Genomic DNA, 25136 nt, shown 5'->3' with positions numbered 1-25136 from the left:
TTGTTCCACAAAGCCCTTTTTCTCCCATCCAAAGCTATTCCTAAATTCTCCCAACGTCTGCAGATATTGCATAGCACAGTGTCTGTCCCATGCCAGCCTCTATCTGACCCGGTGACCAGCACCACAGCCTTTTGTTCAGTCCCAAAGGAAATGGGTGGCTGCAGAGAAGAAAAACAAAATCCTGGCAGTAGCACATCTCCCTTTCATCAGAAGAGCCAAGGAATTTTGCATAGAGACAGATGAGTCCCAGGCACCTGGCAGCCAGCTGAACAGATGAATCATTTGAGGAGCTGGGGCTAACAAGTGATATGTGCATATTTAATGCATCTCAGTGTTCCTGCCTGCTTTCAAATTGCTCAGGGATGTTTGTTGAAGCTCTGGGGATGTTGGAGCCTCACAGGCACACTTCAGCCTCCTGAAAGAAGAAGTTTGACTCAGATACTTCTCTCAGCACTTTCTGCTTCATAAACATCTCTGCTGTGCTCAAGCATTAAACTCTCCAGGCTGGGAGGCACTCGGATGAGGACCTGGGGAATTGCTCAGTGTCTTGGAGAGAGACAGAAAGACCTCTCTGGCAGTGAATGTTCCCCCTGTCTCCCTTTTCTAAACTGCTTCCAGAAATACTAAAGATACAGTTGTCACAGCACAATCATGAGCTTTATTTCCTTGGGTAAATCAGGTTAAAAAGAAAATGGGCGGGGGGATGAAAAAGAAAACGAAAAAAAAAGACCTTTGAAATTCTTTTTAAATTGGTACTTGAGATGAGCCTGTGAGGTGATCTTTCAAAAATAGTGTTTTCTCTTCCATGAGGAATCTATAGGATCTCCATGTTGTGGAGGAGGTAAATAGGAAACGCTCACAAAGCAGCAGGGCTGAAATACTCAGGCATGGGTTAAAAGTACACTCCCCTTCCATAAGGCATAGTGCATAATTACCTGGTGGAATTCATTGCTGCAGGACAAGTGGAGGACAAAAATTAAATCAGGCTTCTGTGCTTTATTTATTTATGGAAATTATTTACACCAAGTCTTGTTTAACCAAGGAAGGTTAACGCTTTCTCTCTGGGTATCTGTTCACTGACAGCACTATTCCTGTGGATTTTGTTTTCCATTGTCCAATTTGAATCTCCCAAGCTACAAACTGTGGCTGTTGCTCACTGTCTCACCATCTTCCACTGTTGAAAAGAGATTGACTTTATCATCTTTGTACCTCACCTTGAAGTAGCTGTAGGCTGCTATCAGTTCATCCCTCAGACCCCACTGCCGAGGCAGCTTCTCCATAATTCCCAACCTTACCAGCTCCCAGAGGGTGCTGTGCTTTGAGAACAGCCAGGCCTCACTCCTCAGGAAGGCAGAACTTCCTGACAGAGCAGTTGTTGTCTCTTGCCTCTGCTCCACAAGCAATTTGTGCCCATGGTTGTGATTTATATGAAGAGGCAGGAACACGGATCCCAGGACCCACACACCTTTGCCAAAAGTAGTGAGTAAAGCTCACCACCATGTATCCCTGGAAAAATACCTTCAAGGTGGGATTCTGGTGAAAAGTCTGCAAGGGGAGGATGCTGACCAGCAACACTGACCTCTGCCAAGCTGCTTCCTGAGTTGTAAATTGAGCATGGCATTGAGATCCATCAGTGCTGCAGCTCTCAGGGGAAAACCACTCTTCAGGTTATCCTGGGTGCTTTTTCATGATGCCTGTCTTACTACAGATGAATCAGAGAAGAATGAGATATGCCAGGCTTATTAATGTTTCTTTAATTAGTAACAGAACAAATATGTTTGGACTTTGATTATTTTACACAGAAAATATTGGAATGGTGTATCAGGTGGTTTCATGTCCATTTTGATCTGTTTTATTTCTATGTAAAAATATACCTCTGGTACACAAGATTTAAAAAAAATAGATTTTCACAAAAAAGTAAGTGGTTTGAGCACTAAAAATTCACTTGTGCACTGTAATGTTGGCCTAAATATTTACATTTTCTAGCCATACCCCCTCCCTACCCCAAAAATGGGCAAGCCCCAGGTTATAAATATCATCTGTGTATTTTGGATACAAAACTTTCCCAAAAAAAGAGCAGGAAACACAAATGTAACAATTCTGTGGCTCAGACAAATTGATTTTAACTCCTCCAAAACAGTAAAAAAGAAAAATAAAAATACTTTTGTCAAAAGAGAAATGGCACAGGGAACACAAAATTAGTTATCAGGTACTGCAATCAGAAGGGGAAGAAATTTTGACACATACTTTTCAGGGCAGTGATGGCACAGACCAGGTAGCAATGGTATGCTTTCAGAAGGTCAAAAAGGTTTAAGAATCACAGGATAATACTGGTTTGTAAGGGGGCCTCAAGAACAGAGTAGATGAGATGTCTCTTAAAGTCCTTCTCCACCTGCTGTAAGGTTGGATAATGGAAAAGCAACAATTTCGACAGCCAGCATCTGCTGATCTTGAGCCAAGACAACATATCAGGAAATGCTGACATGTTGAAAATGTTGTTTTCTGGCAACAGTTTCTTTCCACCATTTTCTGAGATTTTCTCATGTAGACTGTGCTGATCACACTGAAAAGTGGCCTAGTTCACCTCCTCGGTCATGGGGCTACCCTGCCATTAGTCCAAGCAATGTTGGATGCATCCTAGAGCATCATGAAGACCCCTCTTCCAAATATGAAAAATCCCTTGAAAGGAAAAATGGTAAAGCATGAATTAGGGCAGAAGGAGAGACATTCACAGCTCATGGTTAAAAACAGTACATCAACAACTAACCACGTGAAGGCAGCTGGGATGAAATGTCACCAGCTCTGCAGGGCTGATCTCAGGTGTCATCACAAACCCACTGCATGTGGAAAAGGTAACAGGCATTACGTGGTAGCCAAGGTCACACCTGCTCACAGGGCAGGAGTTGCTACTTTAATATTTGGTGATCAATGTAGCTGAGGACAAAACAAGAGGAAACGTCGCTGAAAGTTTGATATTGGACATGGGATTGAGTCTTAGAAACCAGAGTGTGCAAAAGTGAACCAAACGTGCCTCCTCCTCCAGTAAGTCAGTGGCTTTCTGAACCAGGAACCATACAACAGAGACTGGGATCTGTTAAAGGAAAAGCCTGTCCAGAGGTTCTTGGAAAACTTAGGATTTGGCCCTGGCCTGAAGAGGCTCTTCTGCAGTGTTCATAGTTCATTGATTTGGAATGCCCAGAGCAAGTCCTTGGGAGTGGGTCTCCCACCACAGGGTGTCTTGTCCCGTTGGACTCGGAATGAGCCAGCCGAGTTCACCTGCCAGAACTCTTCAGTGGCAAATTCGTTCTGTCATTTCTTTCTGCATTGAAGGGGGAGAGAAAGAAAAGAAACAGTAAGTGCAAAAGACAGGTTTGAGCAGCGTGACGTGTCAGGCAGTTTGGTAGGTGTCCAAAACCAACCCAAGGAAGCAACTGTGGGAGTCTCGGGGAGCGTTTCTCTCTTTCCCATGCCAGCCCTCCTGGGAACTGCTCTGCCTCAGCAGCTCCATCCTGGCATCCTCCTTGGTGTCTGTGCCACAAGGTTATTTTGGCTGTGCTCTAGCTTTGAGAGCAGTCCAAGGAAAGAGCTTTGGCTGAGACATTGAAAAGTGCAGGTCCTGCTCAGCCGTGGAGCAGCCAGACAAGGCGATGCCGCTCAGAGCCTCTCTTTGCAGCTGCCCAGGGAGGCAGGACATGGAGCTGCTCCCAGTTCTTGCTCTGGGAGCTGACCATAGCTCACCCAGAGGACCTGTGGTTTTGGCAAGGGATCCCACAGTCACACTGCAATGCAAATGAGTGCTAATAACAGAGGCCACAGGAAACCTCCAGCCAGACCAAGCTCTGTTTAGGCTAAGAGACTGTTTTCTTCAGCCAGAATGGCATCATGCCAGCTGCATTAGGAAGGTGTCCAGCTTTCAGCTGGTGGAAGATGGTATTTGTCCTTGCCTTAAGGAGCTCAACTAATAGTTTCTAAATCACATACATTGCTGCAGCAAGGAAAGTGTGATTCTGGCTCATCAGATTCATGGTTTGTGAATTTGCATGTGCACACAGATCCCCTCATGCACCCCAGAGGAAGGTTTGCACACGAAAATGTACTCCCAAAATAGATCTGAAGTAGGACTGGTCTGCAGAGAAGGAGGAATGCAACTCTGAAAAAAGAAGAACAAGGAAAGTAGGATGACCCCACAGCTCTGCCTTAGTGTGTAACCAGCTGGACCCCTGCCAGTGCTGCAGCCCAGCACCATGTCCTGCCCTTGTCAGGGAGGCAAGTGCACGGCTTCTCTCTGCCCCCATGTCTACTGATTTGTTAAAGAGAGTGAATCACTTTCTTTACTAGCCTTTCACTAGTTCTGACTGTAAAAAAGATCTCCTTCTCAGTTCCCAAGATTTGCTAAGAAATCACATCCCAAAGAAGCTTGACAAAAGGGAAATTGAAGCAGGAAGGGGAGATTCAGCCAGAGGAAGGCTTAGAAACCGAGAACTCCTTCACCCCTGTAATTTTTCCAAGCTATTTTGGCCTAACAGTGAATTTTCTGGCTAAGGATGTACTGGTTTGTCTTTTTTTTTTTCTTACTCCTAAATCTGCAGATTGTAGATTTCCATGTCAGTAGATTTCCTCAGTAGAATTCCATGTCAGCAATGCTCCAACCATAATACAGGACTCAGACCTGCTGTCATGCTCCAGATGTGCTCTCCCCACATGCCTGGAGGCCTTCCATAATCACATGCAGGGAACAGGCACCTCTGCAGGCAGGAGTCTCCTCTGTCATGGTTTCATGGGGACTAACTCCAGCCATGGAAATGCAAGGTTAGGACAGTTGTCTGGACTTGTGAGGCAGTCTGGTTGCAGGACACTCTCACACACACACCTACAGCAACTCAATGCCTGAGGGAAGGAGGTCCTTCCTCCTCCCTGGTCCTTCCTCCCAATCCTGTGGTTGGGTCTGCTTGAGGCTTGAATGCCAGGCAATAAGACAAAGATAGACCAGAGGTAAATGTGTCTCATTTTCTTGTAGTTTAACCCTAGTTGCATCATGGGGGAAAAAATCTGTTCATCTTAGATTCATCCAGACACATCAGTCATCTCATGTTGGGTGTGAGTCGCTGGCATTGAAAGCCTATTTAGCAATGTCAGCCTCTGCTTTGGCTATTAGGTGCTAATTATTTACATTAGCAAGCATCAGTCCAAGGGGATGACACAATTATGGGATGTTTATCAGTGCTGGAGAACTTTGTCATGAGGAGCACTGGTGAGGAACAGAGGACAGACTGATGCTGAGCTGCCATTTTCTGGAGCTGAAGGCCATTGTGTAATAAATGTCACAATAAAATTCTACAAAATAATTAAAGCAGATACTGTTGTCATTCACGTTTCCCCTGATTAGATTATCATCTCTCCATCCCCCAAAATCATGATCAGAGCAGACAGGCAGCCAATTGACTGGGACAAATGAATGCAGAGGAGTAAAGTGCTTGGCATTTAGGGGTAGGGGCATCTCCCCCACGTCCAGATCCCAAACAGGCAGCTCATCCTACGACGTTTCTTAGCTCTTTCTGGGATTAGACCCCCTTGGTCTTCCCTGACTCTCTGCTGCTGGGTACAGCCTTTTCTGCAGCCCAGCCCTTATCACACCATGATAACTACAGGGTTTCCTAATAATTCTTCTCACCACTGCAACACGTCCTCTCTAGGTCACACTACACTCAACCTTGCCTGTGACACACCTGTATGTCTTACAAAACTATGTGCTTTTTCTAGTTTATGTGCCCAGGCTGTCTGGTCTCTGCTTCCCACCAGTCCTGCTGTTTTCAAGGACTGTCACTCTGCTGGCTAATTGCTTCCCAAGGGGAGCTGCAGGGAAACTGGCAGCTTCAGTGAGGCCTCTCAAGTTTGGCCTTGATAGCTGTTGTCTGAAGCTGCGTGTCCTACTGGGGCTTGCCTTCCCTGCAGCCTCACTGTAATTCACGCTGGGATCTCAGGCAGGCACCTTGGTCTGCTAAAAGGAAAACTCAAGACTGGAAAGGAGGCTTTGGCTCAAACCTGACCCCTGAAAGCCATGTGGACACAACTGGCTGGAAATACTTTGATGTGCAAATTGCATCAGAGCTGCCAATTCAGTATGGAGGGACACTACACTGGGGTGGCCCTGAGGGTACTGAAGAGCAACTCATAGATACCACAGCAGAAGCAAAGTTTAAGGAGGGTTTTTCAAGGGCAAAGGGTTTCCTTGGTGTTGCTGAGAAGTTCTCTCTTAGAGCACTAAGGCTGATGGTTACAGGACAGAAAACACGACTGTGTTTCTGAGGTAGGGTGGCTGAAAGAGTCCGGAGAGGGTGATTGCACTGCTCAGAGTCCTGCCCCCACCTGAACCCACCAGTGCTGTGTTCAGCCCATGCCACTCTCACCCTCCACCTCCCCATCCCTGGGGCATCCTTACCAAAGGCTCCAGCTCCCGGTGGTCAATGAGGCTGAACTCTCTGATGAAGTAGTAAAAGTGCTTGTAGCAGGTGTTGACATGAGCCTCAGCACCCATGTTGATGATGCTGTCAAAGTGGTGGATATAGACATGGACAAAGACACGGAAGAGGCGGGTGAGGATCTTGGTGCAAACTTGCTGGAACTGCTTGGGGAAGGGAACACCTGCAAAGCAGAAGCAAATTGGAAGCCATTTGACAATTTCCAAGAAAACAGTTAGCATTTAAATGTCACTGTCACATTTGACAGGCAGTCATGGATGACAAGGAAGGACTCCCTTGGCTAATGTCAAGAGTGACAGCTACACTGGGGCAATGTTCCATCTGACTTTTCCCACATATTCCCTCATTGCCCAACAAGCCATTTCAGACAGGCATGGGCTGAGGATTTGGGGAGCTGCCCTAGGAGAGAAAGTTTTATTACCCTTTGGAAGAGGCCACAGATTTTCACATCTGGCTCAATCCAGAGCAATCTGGCAGCAGATCCTGCCCTCTCTCCCTGCCTTTCCCCTACAAGCCTGTGCAGGTACAGGATAAGTTGGGGTTTCTTTCCTGGAGGGAAGGGCTGTCGTTGGTCTCTACTTTGTCCATGAACAAAGCCAAACCACCTCCCAGAAGAAAAGATACCTTCCCTGTTCCTCTGAACCAAAAGCATGTTTCACACTCTTTCTTCCTCCCCACACCCTCAAACATCACTTCTGATGCATCAACAGAAACGGGTGGGGTTTCTACCTTTTTTCCTGATCCTTGTTTCAATAAAATGTCTCATTAAATCAGGAAGAAAACCACCCATCTTAATGATGTTTGGGTTGTGATTTCACTGCACCTGGATGATGCTCCCTCCTGAGATGACCTCCCAGGATGGTCAAGAATGGGACCCACCATGCATTGCTCTATACTTTTAGCTTTGTTCCACACAAGGACACATTGTGGGACATTTATATCCCTGTCATTTATATCACTGCCATCACAGTGAAAATCTCAGGGCTGTGATACTATCAGTGCCAGTAACTGTGTGGTAAATCTCTAAAGGATACGTGGCTTTGAAACCCTAAACATTCTCCTTTTTTTTGTGAGGACGAAAATGAAACAACTGGAATTTGTTTTCCTGAAGCTTCTTCCTCTCCCCAGAGCAATTCAATGCAAATATGCAAAGAACAAAATAAAAACCTCCTTCCCACGGTTGTACCAGCCTCCTCCCTTAGCTTCTCATTAATGCAGCACATAACCTCTGAAAAATCTTTTCAAACAACCTCTGCTCAACCATGGCCAGCTCACAAATTTTGCGCCGGGAGACGCATCAGCAAATCTCCCAGCTAAAAAATTAAAAAGGGTAATTTTATCTTTGAATCTTTCTCATCAGCCTTGCAAGGCAATTAAAACACTTTTTCCCAAAGGCTCCTGGCAGTTTTGTTTCCCAGCAGCAGTGCTGTGCCCTTCTCCTCCGTAGGTGGCAAACACAGCTCTAACAGATCCCATTAGGACTTTCCGGGAAAGGTGTTCACAGCTGGCAAAACACAACCAGGCTGTGCCCATGCCAACACCTTAGAGATGGTACTGGACACTTGCTTCTGCCCTGCACCCTTGGCTGCAGAGCTCTCCTTTCCTGCCAGACTGATACAGGCAGGGATCAGAGAGAGATCTCCTGGTTCCCCTGCAGCCAGGACAGACACGGTGCTTTATCAATGGTTTCATTTGAGCTTTTTGCACTGAGTGAGAATTTGCTGAGCAAATAAAAGCTGTAATCACCCAGCTGGAGACTCAGATATGCCATTAGGGTGGCCCCTGCAGACCAGATTTGAAGAACTGGTCAAGAAACACTTTTTTTTTTTTTAATAAAGAAAAGTTTGTTACAGCAAATAATTTCTGATGAACACACATTGCTGGGCCCTGGCTGGGGAATACACACTGTTCTGAACAACCCAGTCCTGAGCTGAGAAGGAAATAAGATCAGAGAGTGGACAGTGGGTCAAAGGATCTCAGGCTGCCAGGGCTGATAGGGCCATGGTTCAGACACTGCTGTCATATGAGCCACCTCCAGAGCTGGCAGATGGTGACACGTAGCTTTCCATGGCTTTGGTCCTGAGGTTAGCCAGGAACCATCTTGTCCTATACATCAGTCACCAGCAAGTCTTCATGGGCATGCCTGCAGCTGAGAGACTTAGAGGGGGGACACCTCCACATACATTCTGGGTTTTCCAAAAGCAGCTTTTCCATCAGGGAACTGAGATTTAGCGTAAATCATAGAATCAAAGCATAGTTTGGGTTGGAAGGGATCTTCAAAGGTCATCTAATTCAAATCTCATGGCTGTGAGCAACTATGGGAGCTGCTGAGCTCCTACACCTAATGATGTATGGAAAGATACCATCAAGCTGCCAGGACCTCCAAGGACATTTATGGGCTACCCCCCACTGTGATTCACATGAACCAGCAGCATCAGGAGCTCCCGGGAGGTGAAGCTGGGCTGCCCTTCTTTGTGTCCATCACCAGGTGTCAGTGTGTGGCCATCCCCTCCAGACATGGCCAGGCTGCAGTGGTGGCTGCCTGTTACTAATGGACTTCTGCAGGTCACCCCTCACCCTACCATGTCATGACACTGCCAACAACGGTCCTTTGGGACCAGGGGTCACTCAGGTCTGGCTCTGACTCCTTCTCCCTGCAACAACCCCTCTCACACACCTGCCTAGGGAGGCACAGCCCTGGGCCACTGGGTCCCGCTTCCTCTCCCCGTGCTGCAGCCACGTCTATGTCTCCTGTGCCAGGACCCTCAAAACAGGCTATGGATGCTTGACTGGACCCTGCATCTGGCACGGGGCTCTGTGCCAGCTGATCAAAGCCCTTCCCTGCGGGAAGGAAGCAGGGCGGATATCTGATAAGCAAGTTGCCTCTGCCAGCAGCGGCCGTGCCTCACTGCTGGTCTCCAGTGACTTGGAAAGCAACCCACTGCAGCCCCAGCAGGCACTGGCCATGCTGGCAACGAGCTGGAGAAATTCCCCATCCCCTTGCCCAGAGCTGAAAGAAAAGGGCTCTCCAGTAAAGGCTGCATGTGAACAACCCGGGGAGAGCAGCAGAAAGATCCAGCACACACACGGCTCGCTCGGGGTCACAGCTGCTGGCGCAGCGGATGTCCAGCAGACGACGCATGTGACATCCTCTCCAGCACGTGAGGGGACACAGCGAGGGCAGGCTGTGCCTCCTCCCTGCAGCCAGGCATGCACTGCAGCCAGCACAGCCCAGCGAGGGGAAAGGCCTGGGACAGGGATCTCAGCACTGGTCACGCACCCATCCTGCCCTTGCAGATGTTTCGCTCCAAAATGAGCAGCTCATTGTCATTCACATCACGGCACAAAGTGGGAGTAGCAGATTGGTGAGACAGAGGGATGAGGCTGGTGGGACTGACTCTGCATGGCTAAGAGGTCCTGTTAGCAGAAGTATGGCAGGCCAGGGCAAAGTCAGGATGGAGTCCCAAGTTTTGTCAAACCACTCTCACAGGGTGATGCTGCTTAGCTTGGCTTCACCCTCCCTAGTCCTACACACCTTCGGGAACCCAGCAGCACCATCCCCGTTCATCCAATTGATGCTGGTCTCAGCTGCCCCAGGGGGATAGCAGAACACCACAAAACCAAACATTGCTGATTTAAAAGCATTAAAGCTACCTTTACATGTAATTCATTGCTGCTCACCATCCAGCAGCCTTAAAGAAAGCAGCAGCAACTTCCCAGTCTGGCAGGCGGTGGCCACCCTCTGACTCCTCTTGCATGATGTTTAGTTTAGATATCAGGAAAAATTTCTTCACTGAAAGGGTTGTCAGGCATTGGAATAGACTGCCCAGGGAAGTGGTGGAATCACCACCCCTGGAAGTGTTCAAAAGGCATGTGGATAAGGGATATGGTTTATGGTGATCACAGTGCTGGGTTAATGGCTGGACTCAATGATCCTAGAGGTCTTTTCCAACCTTAATGATTCTGTGGTTCTATGAGTGATGAGGAGGGGACCACAGGATGCAACGTGAACTTGCTCAAATGCCAGGAAAAAGATCTATAGACAAGTTCAGCTCTTCCCTTCCACCCGTGATCCCAAGCATGCGCTACCCTGACACTGCACACAGACCAGACAGCTGGGAGCAACTCCTGTCCCAGGGCAGAAACAGCCCAATCCCAGGAGGAGTGGAGCAGAGCAGCCACCCACAGCAGAGGAAAAGGGAGAACTTTACCCCTGCTCCAAGCCAGGGCAAAAGCTGCAAGTACAGCAGGTACAATTTCACTCCAAGCAGTGTGACTCACAGCCCTGAAATGAATTAGCACCTTCAGTTTTTCTTGGATGTTTTGCTTGAAAATCCCAAGATATGATTTAAAGCTCCAAGAAATCTGTTTTTCCCACTCTGTGCTGATTGCTTCAAAACATAAGGAAACCATGTGGGACCACGTGTAAAAGGAAATGAAAATGAGAGGTAACAAGTTGCCTGTGCTTATGGTAAGGGACTGCCAATGCCTCTTGGATCTTTCCTGCCATCTCCCATTCCTAACACTTGTTCTCCAGCCAATTTAATTTTTTCATGATGAATCAGTACTGGGAAGCTATTTTGCTTCTTGGCAATTGTATTTTTTTTTCCTCTGCAAATGCAGTAATTCAGTGAACTTCGTGATGAATTGTTGTTATTTCTCAATTTCATTTTGGCCACTGTGGTGTTTGGTGATTCATTTTTCCTAAAAATAAGTCTTTAAAACCCCATTTAAAACTAATGGCATGATGGCAGCTGCAAGCTGCTGTGGTGTTAATTTTAGAAGAAAATAGCACAAAAAAAAAAGACAAATTGTGTAAAAAATAGCCAGCAGAGATAACACCAATAATTAGCTGAGTTCTGAACATTTTTCTCCTGTTGTTATGGCGAGAAAGTATCAGATAATTTCGCACCAAGTTTTCTCTGGTTTTTTTATAATTGTTTTGGGACCATGCTTCAGTGGCAGAGCTTGAGTTTTGAAAAGCTTTCCAAGAACTGTTCCAAAATCTCCTGTGACTGGTGCTCTGTAGAGCCGCAGGCAAATCTGGCAGAGATCACGGGGTGTTTCCGGCGCTGGGTCTGGTCCAAATCCTGCGTCTGCACTCATGTAAGAACAGAGGGGTTTCAGCAGCCACGACGGTGCTGATGTAGGACACCTGGCCTTGTGCAACCAGCAGCCTCATGCTGGGCTGACTGGTGCAGACACAGCCAGCTGCCACAGGCCCTGGAAACCCCATCCAGCCAATCCTCCTCCCCATCACGCTGCTGCCCAGCAGCAGCTCCCTAAAACCAGGCACCACAGGGCAGAACAATTACAGGGAGGAGATGATATTTTCCAGGTGGTAATTTGTTCATGAGGCCACTCACTGAATAAATCTGCTGATATAGTTTTACCAGCTGGTAAAAGTACACCTGTAGAATCATTTATTCTTCTCCCTGAATGGTAACAATGCTTATTCTCCATTTAAATGTATTTTTCAGGACAGCCACATTGGTTGGAAGAGTGGAAACAAAGCACTAGCACACACAAACTGATGCAGGTCATCTGGAAAAGCTACTGCTGCTGTAGATTTATAGCCATCAGGTTGGCATAGCTCACTCCATGCAGGGATTTGTCTCATCTTAACTGGCTGACAAAGAGATTTCCACTCCAGAGAAAGGATTACAGAGTGGGATGGAGCCCTGCAGGTGGATTTCCCTGGGGATGGGGAAGGCACAGTATCTCCCCAACTCTTGCTGTGGTATGCAGGCGGCTTGGCAGCACCCCCAGACCCATTAATAATCCCCACCATAGGGATTTTCTACTGATGCCATCCGAGGGCTGCAGTCCTGCTGGTTAAGTCTGCCAGGTCACAAGCTGTCTGCTGGTGTTGGGCTCCCTTCCTGCCTTTTTGGATGTCATCTGTCCCTCTGGCCTCACTGCAGAGCTGGCACAAGCTCTGAGTCACACAGCTTGGCTAAACCAAAGGTGTTTTTCACTCAGATCACTCTGCTCCCCTCGCACCTCTGACACTGTGCTGAAGGAGCAGATGCTTCAGTGGTGCCCAGCTCTGCTCTGGTCACTGGAGCTGTGACTATTTACCCCAGACAAGGTCTCCGCTATGATGCCAAAGGAGCCTGTGAGCCCACAAGCCAGTGAACCATCTCTGCTCCTTTCCAGCTGAGCCTCTCACCCCGGGGTGAAGGATTTCCCCCCTCTGACCCATGAAATACTGTAACTGTCAGGACAGCTGTGAGCAAGCCCTGCTGAATCATGTGCTGCTTCCGGCTTTGTAGCTCTTGGATGCAGAAGGATGCTGAGGTTAGCCTCAGGCAACATTATCAAGTCTGGGGAACACTTTTGTTTCTAAAATAAACAAACTTAGTAAAAAGAAAAGTCTGTTTTGTCTGCGGTCGGGTGGCCCTAGCCAGGGAAATCTTTGTGCTGGGACAGCTTTATTGCACATGGCAAAGAGGGGCCAGGAGGGAAAGCTGAGATGCTTTCTCAGCTCAGGAAACGCCTGCTCAGATGGTGGTCAGCTGTGCCCATGGATCTCTCCAGCACAAGCAGGACTGAAACAAACGTTCATGCTAAATCCCATCTCTTCTGCTAATTTCTCACCACAACTCCAAAGCATGACATTTATAATTTCTCCACATCAAACTCCATTCCCCTCCTCAAAACAGCTCACATCTCCTCTGTGTCCTCTCAGTGCCTTCCCTTGTCCTGGATCTTTTCCCTTTTTTCTGGCTCTTTAGGAGAGAGGCTGAGCATCAACATTTGGTCACTCTGGCCGCTGTCCCTGAGTCCCACACCCTGCCCAGCCTCCTCCATCATCCCGAGTGACAATGAGGAGCAGCCCCTCAGGAGCAGGCGGATGTGACATTTCCCTTCAGCCAAACACCTCCATCTTCTGAAATGCCAGAGCTGCCAAGCAATTACCCAGCACACAAGGCAGGCCAGTGAAAGGCAGTTAATTGGGGACACACTGATGACAAAGTACCATCAGCTCCCTCCTCTCCCTGCCCCCCCAACCATGCTTTAGAGTGCGACCTCAGCCTGAGTTCTCTCTTGCATTTGTGAGGCCAGAACCACAAGGACGTGCCAGCAAGAGGACTGAAGTCACTCAGGGGACACAAGGGTCCCCACAACTAAGGGGCTTGGAAGAGGGACCCCAGGAACAACGCTAGAAGAGAAAAAAATGGATTTGCCCCATGATCACCTGCAGCTAGCCTGGATCTGACTCAGAACTGTCCCCACACTGAAATGAAAAAAGAAGTGGAAACCAGAGGCACCAGCCATCCCACCCCACATGAGGATGTGTTACACCTTGGAGGGAGGAGTGCCAGAAATGGTGTGCAAACCAGCAGGGTTTTGCAATGACTGCATTGGGCTTTTGCACCTCAGAGGGAGACATGGGAGAGCAGAGGGTGCTGCAATGTCCCTCCTGTGGCTGCCTGCTTTCTGCAGTGTTAAGACTCCATGTAAACCCTCATTCCCCAGAGCAGCTTTCAAACAGCATCCCATCCCAAATCCCACTAGAAAGGCATGAAACTGGACCGGGTCACTCTCCTTTCTGGCTGAAGGGAAAACAGAGTAAATCCATACCTGTGCCTCTGCTTTTAATGGTGTGCAGTTCTTTTCCTCGGGGACAAACTGGGAAGGGGAAGACCTAGCCTGCTCCCTGTGGCTGCTGTCTCACCCCTTGGCAGCAGCAAGCCAGAATTAAAGGGGACTTTGTTGTCCCCAGCAGAGCTGGGGCTGCTGGCTCAGAGCATCCTGCACCGACACTGTCAGCCAGCCACACTTCCAGCCTCCTCCGGAATGCATGGACACCACGGAGCCCGCGAGGGAGAGATGCCTCCATGGCACAGTGAATGTCCCTGGTGAATCCCACGGGCTGATTCCCCCACACACCCCAAAGTCATCCTATCTGCCTGTCCTCCAGCACAAGGATCCAGCACTGACAGCCCCAGACCACCAGCAAGGGGAAGAAGGCAGCAAGTGCCTGCAGGTTTTGGCTTCATGGAGAGAGAAGGAAACCCCTAGGAGAGGAGTTATCCCACCCTAACCCCTCTGGCAAAGCCAGAGCAGCCAGGTCAGACCAGAGGCCTGGTGGGTCACTCCATCCCAGGGCCAAAATAGTTTGGCACAACCAAGCTGCAGGCACTGCCTCCCCTCTTGCTTGCGGAGACCCACAACCCCTCTCAGCCCCCAAGGGCCAGAGACTTCCCTGAAAAGGACACACAATTATATGTACAGCACAGCCAAATGAGGCTACAACAGTGAGTAATGCCAGTAATCCCACAAAGACCTTTTTCTTCAGTGTTTCCCAGCATATTAACAAAAATCCTGGTCCTAAACTGCACTGATTTCACACAGCTCTGTCAGCTGTGCTGCTTGGCAAAACAAAAAAAGGTCAAGCAGACTTGCAAAGCCTTGCCTTTCCCCCCCCGAGCACCTTAAATACTTCTTTACATTGAAGTAGCCTCATGTTCCACCTGTAAAACAACCACTCCAAGGCATGACCTGAGGCTCTGGAAGCCCCACCAGCCAAGGCATCATCTCCAACCCTGGAACTCATCTCCCCAAATGACAAAAAAGCAGTTAGGTAGCAGCTAATATCGGCCTTGGCAGGTGCTGAGCATTGCAGATCAGCAGCAGGGGGGTTAGTTTGTAAGCTGTGTTGCCTTTGGCAGCTGCTGCAAGCTCCCAAGGCCAAACTTTTTGAAGGGGTATATTGTACACCCTGGGCCTTGGCAGTGGAAAGTCCAGATCGTCCTGGGAACAGGCATATCTCTGCTCAAGTGATGCCTCAGCTACACAGCAAGATGTGAGGTATAATCAGGGCTGAGATGGAAAGGGCTGAGGAGTGAAGCAGCAAGGTCAGACAAAGGCTAGACCTTGGGACCATGAACCCATGTGGAAAACAAGAAAAAATTGATTTGGTTAGCTGAGAGAAGAGCGTGCTGCAGGGACGTGATGACCCAGCCCTGCAGCTCAGCTCCTTGAGGAAAGGCAAGGAAGCTGATGACCTACCAGCCTTCATTTCTCACAAGCACAGAATACTTGGAAAAGTTCAAGCACAGAAAAAGAGAACATTGTGTTCCACATCCCCTAGCATCAGGATGAGAAACCCCGAGCTCAATTTGCGGCAAAATGGTGTGGGACAGACACTGAGTAACAGCTGGAACAGGAAAGGCCACAATACTTGGGATCGCAAAGTCCAGCAAGACCAACCCTGAAGTGCACCAGTGGCTTGGGAACCCACACCAGTTAAAACCCCACCTTCCTGCAAAGAACCAGAGCACACTCACCTATCCTGGTGGGGAAGATGTCCTCGTTGTTGATGAGCATCTCGATCCAGTCCATCAGCATACACATGTACTGCGGAGCCGACAGCTTGGTCGGCTTCTTGTATTTGCTATCGTCCTGCCACCTGTACTCGTATTTGAGCCCCCCAGACATGATGGGGCAGCTCCTCTCCGTGCAGTACTCCGACATGGTGCCGTAGATGAGGTTGATGCGGTTGAAGAAGTCCACCACGTGCACAGCGATCCAGTCATTGATGCTCTCGCCGGGAGGCAGCTGCACCACTGCTTTCAGGTCCAGCCCGGACTTGAGGGAGGCCTGGGCTTTCTTGTACAGCTCAAAGCGTTGGGTGCCAGGCTCGAACTTCTTTCGGGGACGAAACGTTTTGTCTTTGTTGAAGACTTGCTTAAGACACAAAGCCATGGTGGGCAGGGCCTGCCAGGGCGAGGGCAGAGGCTCAGTGTAACATGAAACCCAAGGCTGGGGTCTTCACGGGTGGAGGTTTCTGGAAGGAGAAAGAGGCACATTTGGGTCACATATGAAGCCAGCAGCATGTGTGGGCACACTCGCAGGGATGAGTTCACACCAGCTGGCCTTGCTGCTCTGGCAGCACATGGGAACACAGATTTGGGGTGAGCTTCTGGCCCCTCCACACCCAGTAGGGTGACCCGGAGCAGCTGCTGTCACCTCACAGAGCAGCTCCCGGCGCTGGAAAGCGTGAGCACTGCCAGATGTGCCCCGTGCAAGGAGTGATGGCAGACAGAGCCCTTCCTCCCTCCTGAGCACCCCAGGAGCTCACCAGGCTTCAGCCGGCCTCTCACCTCCTGGCTTTTACCAATACCTGCTGCAATAAAGCAAGAGCCATGACATCAGCAGAGTTCACCAGCTCAGGTCGTCCCAACCTGGTGGCCCTTTCCTCTTTCTGGCAAAGGGGAAGCATCTCTTTCCCAGGGATTTCTCAGTGCTAATAACCCCTGACCCTGCCGCAGCGGCTGGCGAGCAAGGCCCCGGGGACCGCGCTGCGACCGCAGCTGTCTGCTGGTTCACACAGCCCCAGTCCTGAGATGAATGGGAAAAGGGGGGGATTACTTTTGTTTTTCAGCCCCGTGTGTTTGTCCTAAAGAACAAAACCCACATCCGAAGAAGGGAAGCGCAGCCCGGCGCAGCAGAACAACGTGCCAGGATCCGGCCGCCCCTCCAGGCGTGCACACAATGCACACGGCAGCCCTCAGAGTCCTGGAGCTGATGCTCCGGGTGACTCGGTCTGGAAGTCAGGGCTGGTCTGGAAGTCAGGGCTCGGCAAAGTGCTGAGCTCACCCCTTCCTGCCCAAGATTAGCAGCACAGACGAGGGCTGTGGTATTTTTCTTTTCCTCCCTGAAGCTCCAGTGGAAATCCCGCGCATTTCGTTACCTGCACTCATCACCAGCGGTGGTAATGTGAGAACAAGTTCTCCCTGTGCTAAATGCTTTGCTGAGGCTTAGGGAAGAGAAAGTCCTCCAACAGCCTCCCCCTGATGGGAGGAGATGGAGAAGCAGTTAAGAAAAAGGAAAGAAAAGGTTCATGGAAAAGGGAAGTGACTGACCCAAAGTCACAAGCAGGAGGGAATGGTGCAAACTTTGGATGCACATTCATCTTTAAAATGACAACTTTAGTCAAAAGCTTGCTATATAAACTCTGTTCACTAAACTCAGTCCTGAGCCCCAGGGAGATCCTATTTTACCCAGCAGAGAGCAGTTAAACATCTGAGAAGTGAAACCCTCTGCTCCCCTCATCGCTCACCCCTGGGGTCATCACTCGGAGCCAGCAGGACCTAGCGATCATCCCACATGTCAGCAGGATCTGCCTGGCAGGGATTTCTGCACTGTAGCCAGCATGTGGCAGCAAGGGGAAAACCCTGGCTGGGTGCAAGCCCTGGCGTGGGTGGGAACCCCAGCACAAGTGCCATTCTAACTAACACTAACCACAGCCTTTCCCACACGCTGGAGCTGGAGCTTTACCACTGTTGCGTAGCTCACAGCACAGTGGCATCCAACCCCACCATCAAACCCCATGCTGTACCCAGGTACAACCAGACCTGAAAATGTAAGTTTTAGGTGCTTTCTGCCCCACAGAGGGGGTCACAGCCATCACACAATGTTATACAGTATGACTTTAATACCAGGGTATCTGCAGACCTTCCCTATCTCAGGTGGCTGGGTGGGATTTTTTTGGCTCCATCCCTGTTGTCCTCATTTGTTGCCCAAGGGTAATGACTGGGGGATGTTTCTTGGATGCTTTTTCTTCCCTTGCTCCAAGCAACTGGCTCCAACCATGTCAAAGAGCTTGTTCCCCACTTCAAAAAAAAAAACATGATCTCTCCAAAATGCCAAGCGATGGAGGGAGCTGGCATCCTGTCATGGCTCCTCCCTGTCCCAAGGGAAGGGTTCTGTGGTACTGTAGCCCTGATGGATCCCAATGGAGGCCAGGGGACTCTGGGCACAGTGAGACTAAAGAAAAGCCCTTCTCCAGGGCTTCCTGGATTCCACATATTCAAGGCACATCCTGTTGATAACACCTCTAAAAAAAGCCCTCTGGGGAGTTTGCTAATGCGTAACAGTTTCTAAAATATGCATGTATACATACATACATATATATTTATATATAATGACTGCAATGGGGATCCTAATCCAGTAACGCAGGAAATGCCAGGATACCCTCGGGATGAGGCACCCAGCAGGCTCCATATGGAAGTAGGCATGATGAGGCTGAGCAGTGCCTGGCCCTGCAGCCAGGTTTCCCTGGAATTTCAACAAGGCACGTAGTGCCAAAAGACATTTCTCCATGTCACCATTTCTGCTGGCCTCAGCTCCATTTGCTCTGCTCCAGGAGCTATTGCTGTTTGCAGGCTCTTCCCTGCAGAGACTGGGTTGTTCCAGGGTGGTGAGCAGCCACCCCGGCAGATGACATCCCATTAAATGTGTCACTCCCAGGGGCCAACAGCAGTGAAATCAGTTCTCCTTTAGTGTCTCACACTGCCAGACCTCCACAAATATTGAGCCACTAACTGGGAAATAAACACCTCATCTCCTGAAGCCAGACCTGTAACTCATCCACAACTGCATTCCTGCATCATCCACAGCTGGATCTCTGTGTTATCCTGCATGCTGCTCTCATTCATCAGACAGGCAGGAATGTGCTTCGTGATTCGGCACCATCTGAATAAAACACCAGTTAAAAAAAAGAGAACGACAAACCTGATAAATATCTGCCAGCTGTTTTCCTACCACACATCTGTTGGAGATTCCTGGGAATGGAAAAGCAAAACCTGTTGCTGCCCAAGTACTCTGAGACCTGTCCCTGAGCCCGTGGGATGCCAGCACAGCACTACAGCCTCTCTGCTCTACAGGCAGCAGTTTTGCTTTCAGGATCCTTGTCAGCACCACCACCAAATTACCAAGTCATTAAAAGACCCTGTCAGTCTTTGATGGAGAAAAATGTTCCCCAGAAATTATATTTAACACAAAGCCAAAAATACATCCTGGGATTTATGACCCGAAGAAGCAGAGAGAGGCACTGAGCCAAAGGACAGATTTGTTCTCTACCTCTCTCTAAAGCTTTCACTGCTTAGAGAGATCGATGTGCAGGGAAGGATGGGAGCAACAGTGGACATGACCAGGACACAAAATCCCAGCTATGGGAAAAGAGCCTCAGCAGCGAAAGTAAGACCAGATTTTCCCAGCGTCCACCTTTATGCATCTGACGTGGTTGGTGCTCTTCCATCTTCCATTACCCCCCAAGCACTTGGGGCAGATCCATTTAAAGAGATGGAAAGTGGGAGATCTTCCAAGGTTTAGCTGTGTGCGGAGTTCAGCTGAGCCTGATGTTCAGAGCTGTCGTGTTCCTGGAAATCAGGCTGTCGTCCACTGGGGCTTGGGGTGGGGCAGGAGACCCGTCCAAGTCCAAATCGCTGCTTGCACTGCCTAATTTGGGAATTTTGAAGGATGAGCTGCCATTCAACAAGCTCAGACAGCAGCTTCCTACGACATGACCGTACAGATCCCGCCGCCAGCCCTGGCAGGGCCTGGGACAGTGCCATAGCAGCAGCCTGCAGGTCTCTGCCTTCAGTTCCCACATGTAAAATCAAAGCTTTTCCTAGAGGAGCCTTGGCAAAGGCTGCAACCCCCCTTCCCTGCGCCGCAGTTCCCATCATGAGGTGGTACTGGCACCCCAGGGGCTCCCACATCCCTTTCTGAAGCATCTGCAGACCCCCAAATCAAATTTCATCCCACTCCTGGGAGCGGACAAGGAGCGAAGCAGGTGGCTGTGGAGCTGCAGACCTTCCCTGCCATCACCCTCCGTCCCCACAAAGGACAGTTGGAAGAGGATGAGAGAGGCTGCTGGGTAGAAAGAGACAGACAGTTCCCACAGGACATCCACACCACAGAGTACATGGTGCTCACCCCCATCCGTGCTCCCAAAATAGCCTTGGCTTTGCAGAGGGCTGGCTACAAACCCGGCTGAGTGACCACAAAATCCATCCCATCCCTAGCCATGAAAGCTGGTGGCTTCAGTCCTGCCCCTGGTTTCACCACCAGCAGCAGAAGCAAAACTCAGTGGGGTTTAGCAAGAACCAAAGGAGCATAGGATGAAGCTCTGCAAGGACACGGCAGAGACACTGCTGGGGAGGGAGCAGGCAGAGACACGTGAGAAACTGATTTCCTAGACTGCTGGCAAGTCTAGAGATGAAAGGAAATGAACTGGATGGGAGCGATGTAAGTTCAGGGTCAGACTAAGCTGTTAATTTCAGATTTGAGGGTTGTTTTTGTTTTTTTATTTAAGGTCTTTCTTTCTTTCCTTCTTTCTTTCTCTCCTTCTTTCCCTTCTCATTTGAAAACCAAAGAGGGACATGGCAAGGCAAAGGCTTTGTTGTAAATTAAAAACAACTCTGAAAGATCTGTTTAGAAACTGGCAAACCAAAAGGGGAGAGCAGGCAGAGCAGAGGGAGGGGACCTTCCTCCCCCCAGTCCTGCGGGCGCGAGGCAAGGTCACCAAAGGAAACCTCCACTTTTGACCCCAAATAAGCTTTAGTCAGAAACCCAGCAGGAAGGATCAGTCAGACACACTGCCAGACTCCAGGATGGTGGTCACGGTGACAGTCCCATGCTCCCTGCCTCTGTTTCCCCAATTTTAAAACTGATCTCCCTCCCCAGGCTCCCTTTATATTAAGGGCTGTCAAAACAAAGGCTTCAGGGGGGGAAAAAGTGCTTTGCAAGCGCCTCTGAACAGCACTAATGATCGTGAAGGATAAGGAGAGAGGGAAGCTCCACACCAGCACCTCCCAGTGCTCCAGTGCCCAGCGCATCCTCCCTGGATCCATCCCGAGACAGTTACACACTTGCACAAGCCTGGAAGCCACAGGCAGCTGTGTTAGCAGCACATGCCAACCCTCGTGTGACAGCTGGGGAGCACAACAAGGGGTCCAGCACTGCGGGCAATCACAGGGAGACTCTGGATCCCACTGCTTTGGGAAGAGGCCGAGCAGGGAGAGGCAGATCCGTCCAGCTCCAGGCACCCTACAGCAAAGTGTAGGTTAAATACCACCAGCTCTGCACAACCCTCTTGGGCTTCCCTGGGAGGGCTCCCAGATGTCTGCTGCTTCTCTGCTTTAGGGGATTCCCTTCTCCCCACCACAGCAGCATAAAAATCCCATCCAGCCCCATCCCAGGGGGAGGAACAGGACAGCATCAGCTCAGCCACCATGTGCCAGAGTCCGGAGCCAGCCAGCCTCCAGATGGACAGTCTGCCCAGAAACCAGCTGGTCCCGGGACACATCAACTTTTCACTGCTCTGGGAAACTTCACTGCTTGGCTGCGGACTCAGCAGCCCTGTCTCTGGGCTTCCCTTCCAACCTGTCTCTGGGCTTTCCCTCAAGCCCCAGAGAAGTCCAGATACAGTTTGGTCTTCAGCCTGTCCTAGAGCATCTTTGCAACCAGGGCTGCTTCTTGGTGGATTCATGCCCCAAAGACCAAGGCTGCTTTCCATGAGCAACCCTTGAACTGCAACCACCCCAGCCCCAACCCAGGCAGGGGCTGTGGGTGCATGGTGCTTCCAAGAAGGGAGTGTATCCCCTCTTTTCCAGCCTTTCCAGCCTTTTAATCATATAAGGAAGGTGGGCTGCAGAAGGAGATGCTGGGAAGCACAGTCCTGGGGTGCTGGCCCTGCTCCCTCTATGCTTCCTGCTGGAGCCAAGCCCCAGCTGGGCTGTCCGTGAGAAATGGGGTTATTGGCTGCCGATCCCAAATATAACCCAAACGATGGAAAATTCCAGGAAACGAGCCAAGACAAGATGCCGGGATGGGGATTAAGGCCTAGCACGCAGGCTGGGGGAACTTCAGAGGAGCCTTGGGCTCTCAGCAGCATCTCCCTGCTGCCAAACCCTTCTTCTGCAAACTCTCCTGGCGCTGCCGAGACCCATGAGAGGATCCTCGAGCACCCACCTCCAGAGCAGCAGGACTCAGCCCCCTGCACCCCACCTGGGGGCAGCTGCCAGCAGGAAGCTGTGCTGGTGCTTCCCCCAAATCACATGGTGCTCGGAAATCCCCAGCTCAGTGCAAAACAGACCCAGATGGCTTCCACGAATGGCACTGCACACTCCCTGGCTTGCCCCCCACCTCTCCCTGCTGTCCCCCTGCTCTGTCCCCTTGCCCTGCCTCCCTGCCACACCGCCAGCAAAGCAGCAGCTCCCTGAGGACCACAGCCCAGAGGCAACCAAAAGTTTTTCCTGAGTCACACAAGACACCTCCAAGCAGAAAAGCAAAGCGCCATCTCCCCAGGTTAGAGGCAGCATGTCCAGTTCATTTCAGGCATGATACCCAGTGGGGCTGGGGTTTTTTTTGGGGTACCTCATTCCTGGGGGCTGAGATCTTGCTGCTGCTACCAGTGGTTTGCTGGGTGTCTGATGACCTCAGTGGTGTCCAACAGCTCTGGTTCAGTCCCAGGGGTGATTACTCCGTTGTCAGAGTTGTAATTCCAAACACTGGGATTTCCAGGCCTTCGAGCTCAGGGAAGAAGACGAAAAGAGATAATCCAGCTGCTGAAAACTCATCTCCGCTGCTTGCTCTCCGCCAGTTCCCCCGCCCACAACTTTCCGCCTTCCCTCCGACACCGGCAAAGTCGCTGCCGAGACTGTCCCACTCGGGAATCGGGTGTCTGCCCACACCGTGTGTTGCTTTCCCTTGCCCGTCCCCCTTCCCCTGCGGGACCCCCTTTCCCTGCACACCGCCAGCCATCGGTACGAATCCCTGCCCGGCATCCCCGAAACAGGCTCCCTTGTATTTACTCGCTGCTGGGCTGGGACACAACAGAGGAAGGGGAAAAGACTCCTTCCTGCAGGCGTCTATGCTCTAGCTGGTAGAAGGATCGCTCCTTCCTCGGCTAACGCCAACCCAGGTCTTGCCCATCCCGTGCTTAAAAGCACTTCAAGAGCATCCTCAGGGGTGCAGTGCTGTCTTTTTCCAGCCCCAGGACTCACCTCATCGCCGGCACTCCTGTTTCCCGTCTCAAATCCCTCCGCTGCACTTTCTGCTCATACTCGAGAAAAAGAAAAAAAAAATTAAAAAGACAAAAAGTCCAAGCCGGGCTCTACTTTGGGGACTGCCGGCGGTTCGGGGATCGCCGCAGCAGGGAGAGCCGCCGCGCTCCGGCGCTCACTGGGGTTTCCTTAGAGAAACGCGAGGACCGAGGGTTTTTCTCCGGTCAGTGATGTCACATCCTGACCCTGCCGGCAGCTCCAGCTGTCTCTGGATAACCCGCTTGGCAGCCGGCCTGCCGGCCCCCCCAGCCGCCGCGGTGGGCTCGCACGCGTGGGTGGGCACTCAGACCCACACCCACACCCCCGCACCATTCCTGGATGCTGAGATCCTGTTTGGCGCGCAGTCCCATGCCGCTGGCTGGCTCCCAGCTTTCACGGGAGAGCAGCGCGCTGGGGGAAAGGAGATAAAATCCTGTTGTATCCCCCCCCACCAAATCTTTCCAATTCCTCTCCCTTCATCCTTCCCCATCTGCACACACACAAAAACCAGCCAGAGGTTTCCATGCCAGGTCGATCTGGATGCCGTCCGAAATAGAAAAGTCGGAGAAAAAAAAAACAGAAAAACTTTCTCCACACACAGCACTTACTTTCTGTCTCTCTCGGAGGTGGGGTGAGTTCTAAAGCGCGTTGCGGTATTTAAATCCTGCTCAGCAAAGGCGAGCCTGCGCCAGCACGCTCGGCGCCGAGAGGAGCGGCCAGCCAGCGTGGGATGAGCCCGGCAAGGGCCGGGATCTGCTTTGGGTGGGGGTGTAACACCGGTGGTGCAACACTTATGGGTGTTGCTGCGGGGTGGGAGGCAGAGCACAGCCCTGGACATTCACGGCCCCCTTCCTGGCGTGGTGATGTGTCCTTCCCAGGGGATGAGCCGGGCTCAGCCGCGGTGAGATGAGATGCTGGCCTTGCTGGAACGTCCCCAAGTTGTTTGGCACCGGGACAGTTCTAGTGAGGGAAATGTTTCTAGGTTTTGCTTAAATGTGTGTAAAACTCAGGTTCAGCCAAGCGTTTGCAGGTGATGGGGTGGGCTGGGGAGTGGGGCGCAGGGCAAGGCAGAGTAAGGAGCAGAAGTGTGAGAAAGGAAACCACAAGCCCAGCAGCCTGAGATGGTGGGAGGATCTGGCTGCTGGGCAGGTTTGTATGAAGCAGGAGGGTTTAGGATGAGGGTTTGCCTCTCTGAACCCTGCCTGGCATCCTGTAGAGCTTCAGCTGTGGATTTACCTCCTGACCCCATGTGTCCTGTGGGGTGCATCTCTGCAGGATCCAGACTCCTTTCCCCATAACAGGGCTTCTCAGCTGCAGGTGATGCCAGGGTTTGCACTTAAGGCACAATGTTCAGAGGAAGTCTTTAAAAATGAAATGACACAGCAGTCTCCCAGGCCAGACAGCCACAAGGGAGCTCGGCTCAGCCCAGGCCCTGCAAGGCATCTGCTCACCTTTCCTCCCTCTCTCTGTGCAGGTGGTTTGGTGCAGGTGCAATAGAAACTCTTTGGCACCTGCAGCAGCATCTTATTAGAAATAAAGAAGACATTGTAAGGGCTATGTCATCGGGCAGCAGCCACCAGCAGATCACTTTCAGCTGAAGCTGCACACTCCAGAAGCCCCTTGCTTTCCTGCCTGTACTCATTTGGGATGTGGCTGAAGGGCAGGTCCTGAACGAGGTGACGGCAGAAAGGCACACCAAGGACATACAGGATTCATCTGTGCTTGGCGTCCACTACAACCTGAGATAGCTGAGGCTTCTCACACGTTTCTGCAGAAAAGGTAAAACCTTGAGGCGAAGTGCCCTGCTCGCTCAGCT

At 50.7% G+C, this 25136-nt stretch overlaps 1 protein-coding gene across 2 annotated transcripts; it reads right to left on the bottom strand.

Moving 5' to 3' along the window:
- Positions 1–699: 699 nt before the first annotated feature.
- MOB3C (MOB kinase activator 3C) lies at positions 700–24043 on the bottom strand. 2 transcript variants are annotated; one of them, XM_027683263.1, is made up of 6 exons: positions 23929–24043; positions 23282–23340; positions 22653–22808; positions 15776–16275; positions 6440–6642; positions 700–3319 (listed from the first exon to the last, which is right to left on the bottom strand). In XM_027683263.1, the coding sequence occupies exons 4-6, from the start codon at positions 16191–16193 to the stop codon at positions 3290–3292; spliced, it is 651 nt and encodes a 216-aa protein (XP_027539064.1). In that variant the 5' UTR covers positions 16194–16275; positions 22653–22808; positions 23282–23340; positions 23929–24043; the 3' UTR covers positions 700–3289. The 2 variants fall into 2 exon arrangements, with proteins under 2 accessions (XP_027539064.1, XP_027539065.1); XM_027683264.1 differs by having other exon boundaries at positions 22653–22801.
- Positions 24044–25136: the final 1093 nt, after the last annotated feature.

The sequence above is a fragment of the Neopelma chrysocephalum genome, unplaced genomic scaffold (assembly GCF_003984885.1).
Source record: "Neopelma chrysocephalum unplaced genomic scaffold, ASM398488v2 Primary Assembly neopelma1_64, whole genome shotgun sequence".
Classification (NCBI taxonomy): Eukaryota; Metazoa; Chordata; class Aves; order Passeriformes; family Pipridae; genus Neopelma; species Neopelma chrysocephalum.
Note: the sequence above shows the minus strand (reverse complement) of the source record. Positions and strands in the feature narration are given on the sequence as shown.

Bases quoted from the DNA above. Each gene is read 5' to 3' on its own strand.
- MOB3C (XM_027683263.1), bottom strand. From the start codon at position 16,193: ATGGCTTTGTGTCTTAAGCAAGTCTTCAACAAAGACAAAACGTTTCGT. The intron at 6,643-15,775 runs GTGAGTGTGCTC...TCTGCTTTGCAG, and splicing joins CATCTTCCCCACCAGGATAG to GTGTTCCCTTCCCCAAGCAG. The intron at 3,320-6,439 runs GTAAGGATGCCC...CCTTCAATGCAG, and splicing joins ACCGGGAGCTGGAGCCTTTG to AAAGAAATGACAGAACGAAT.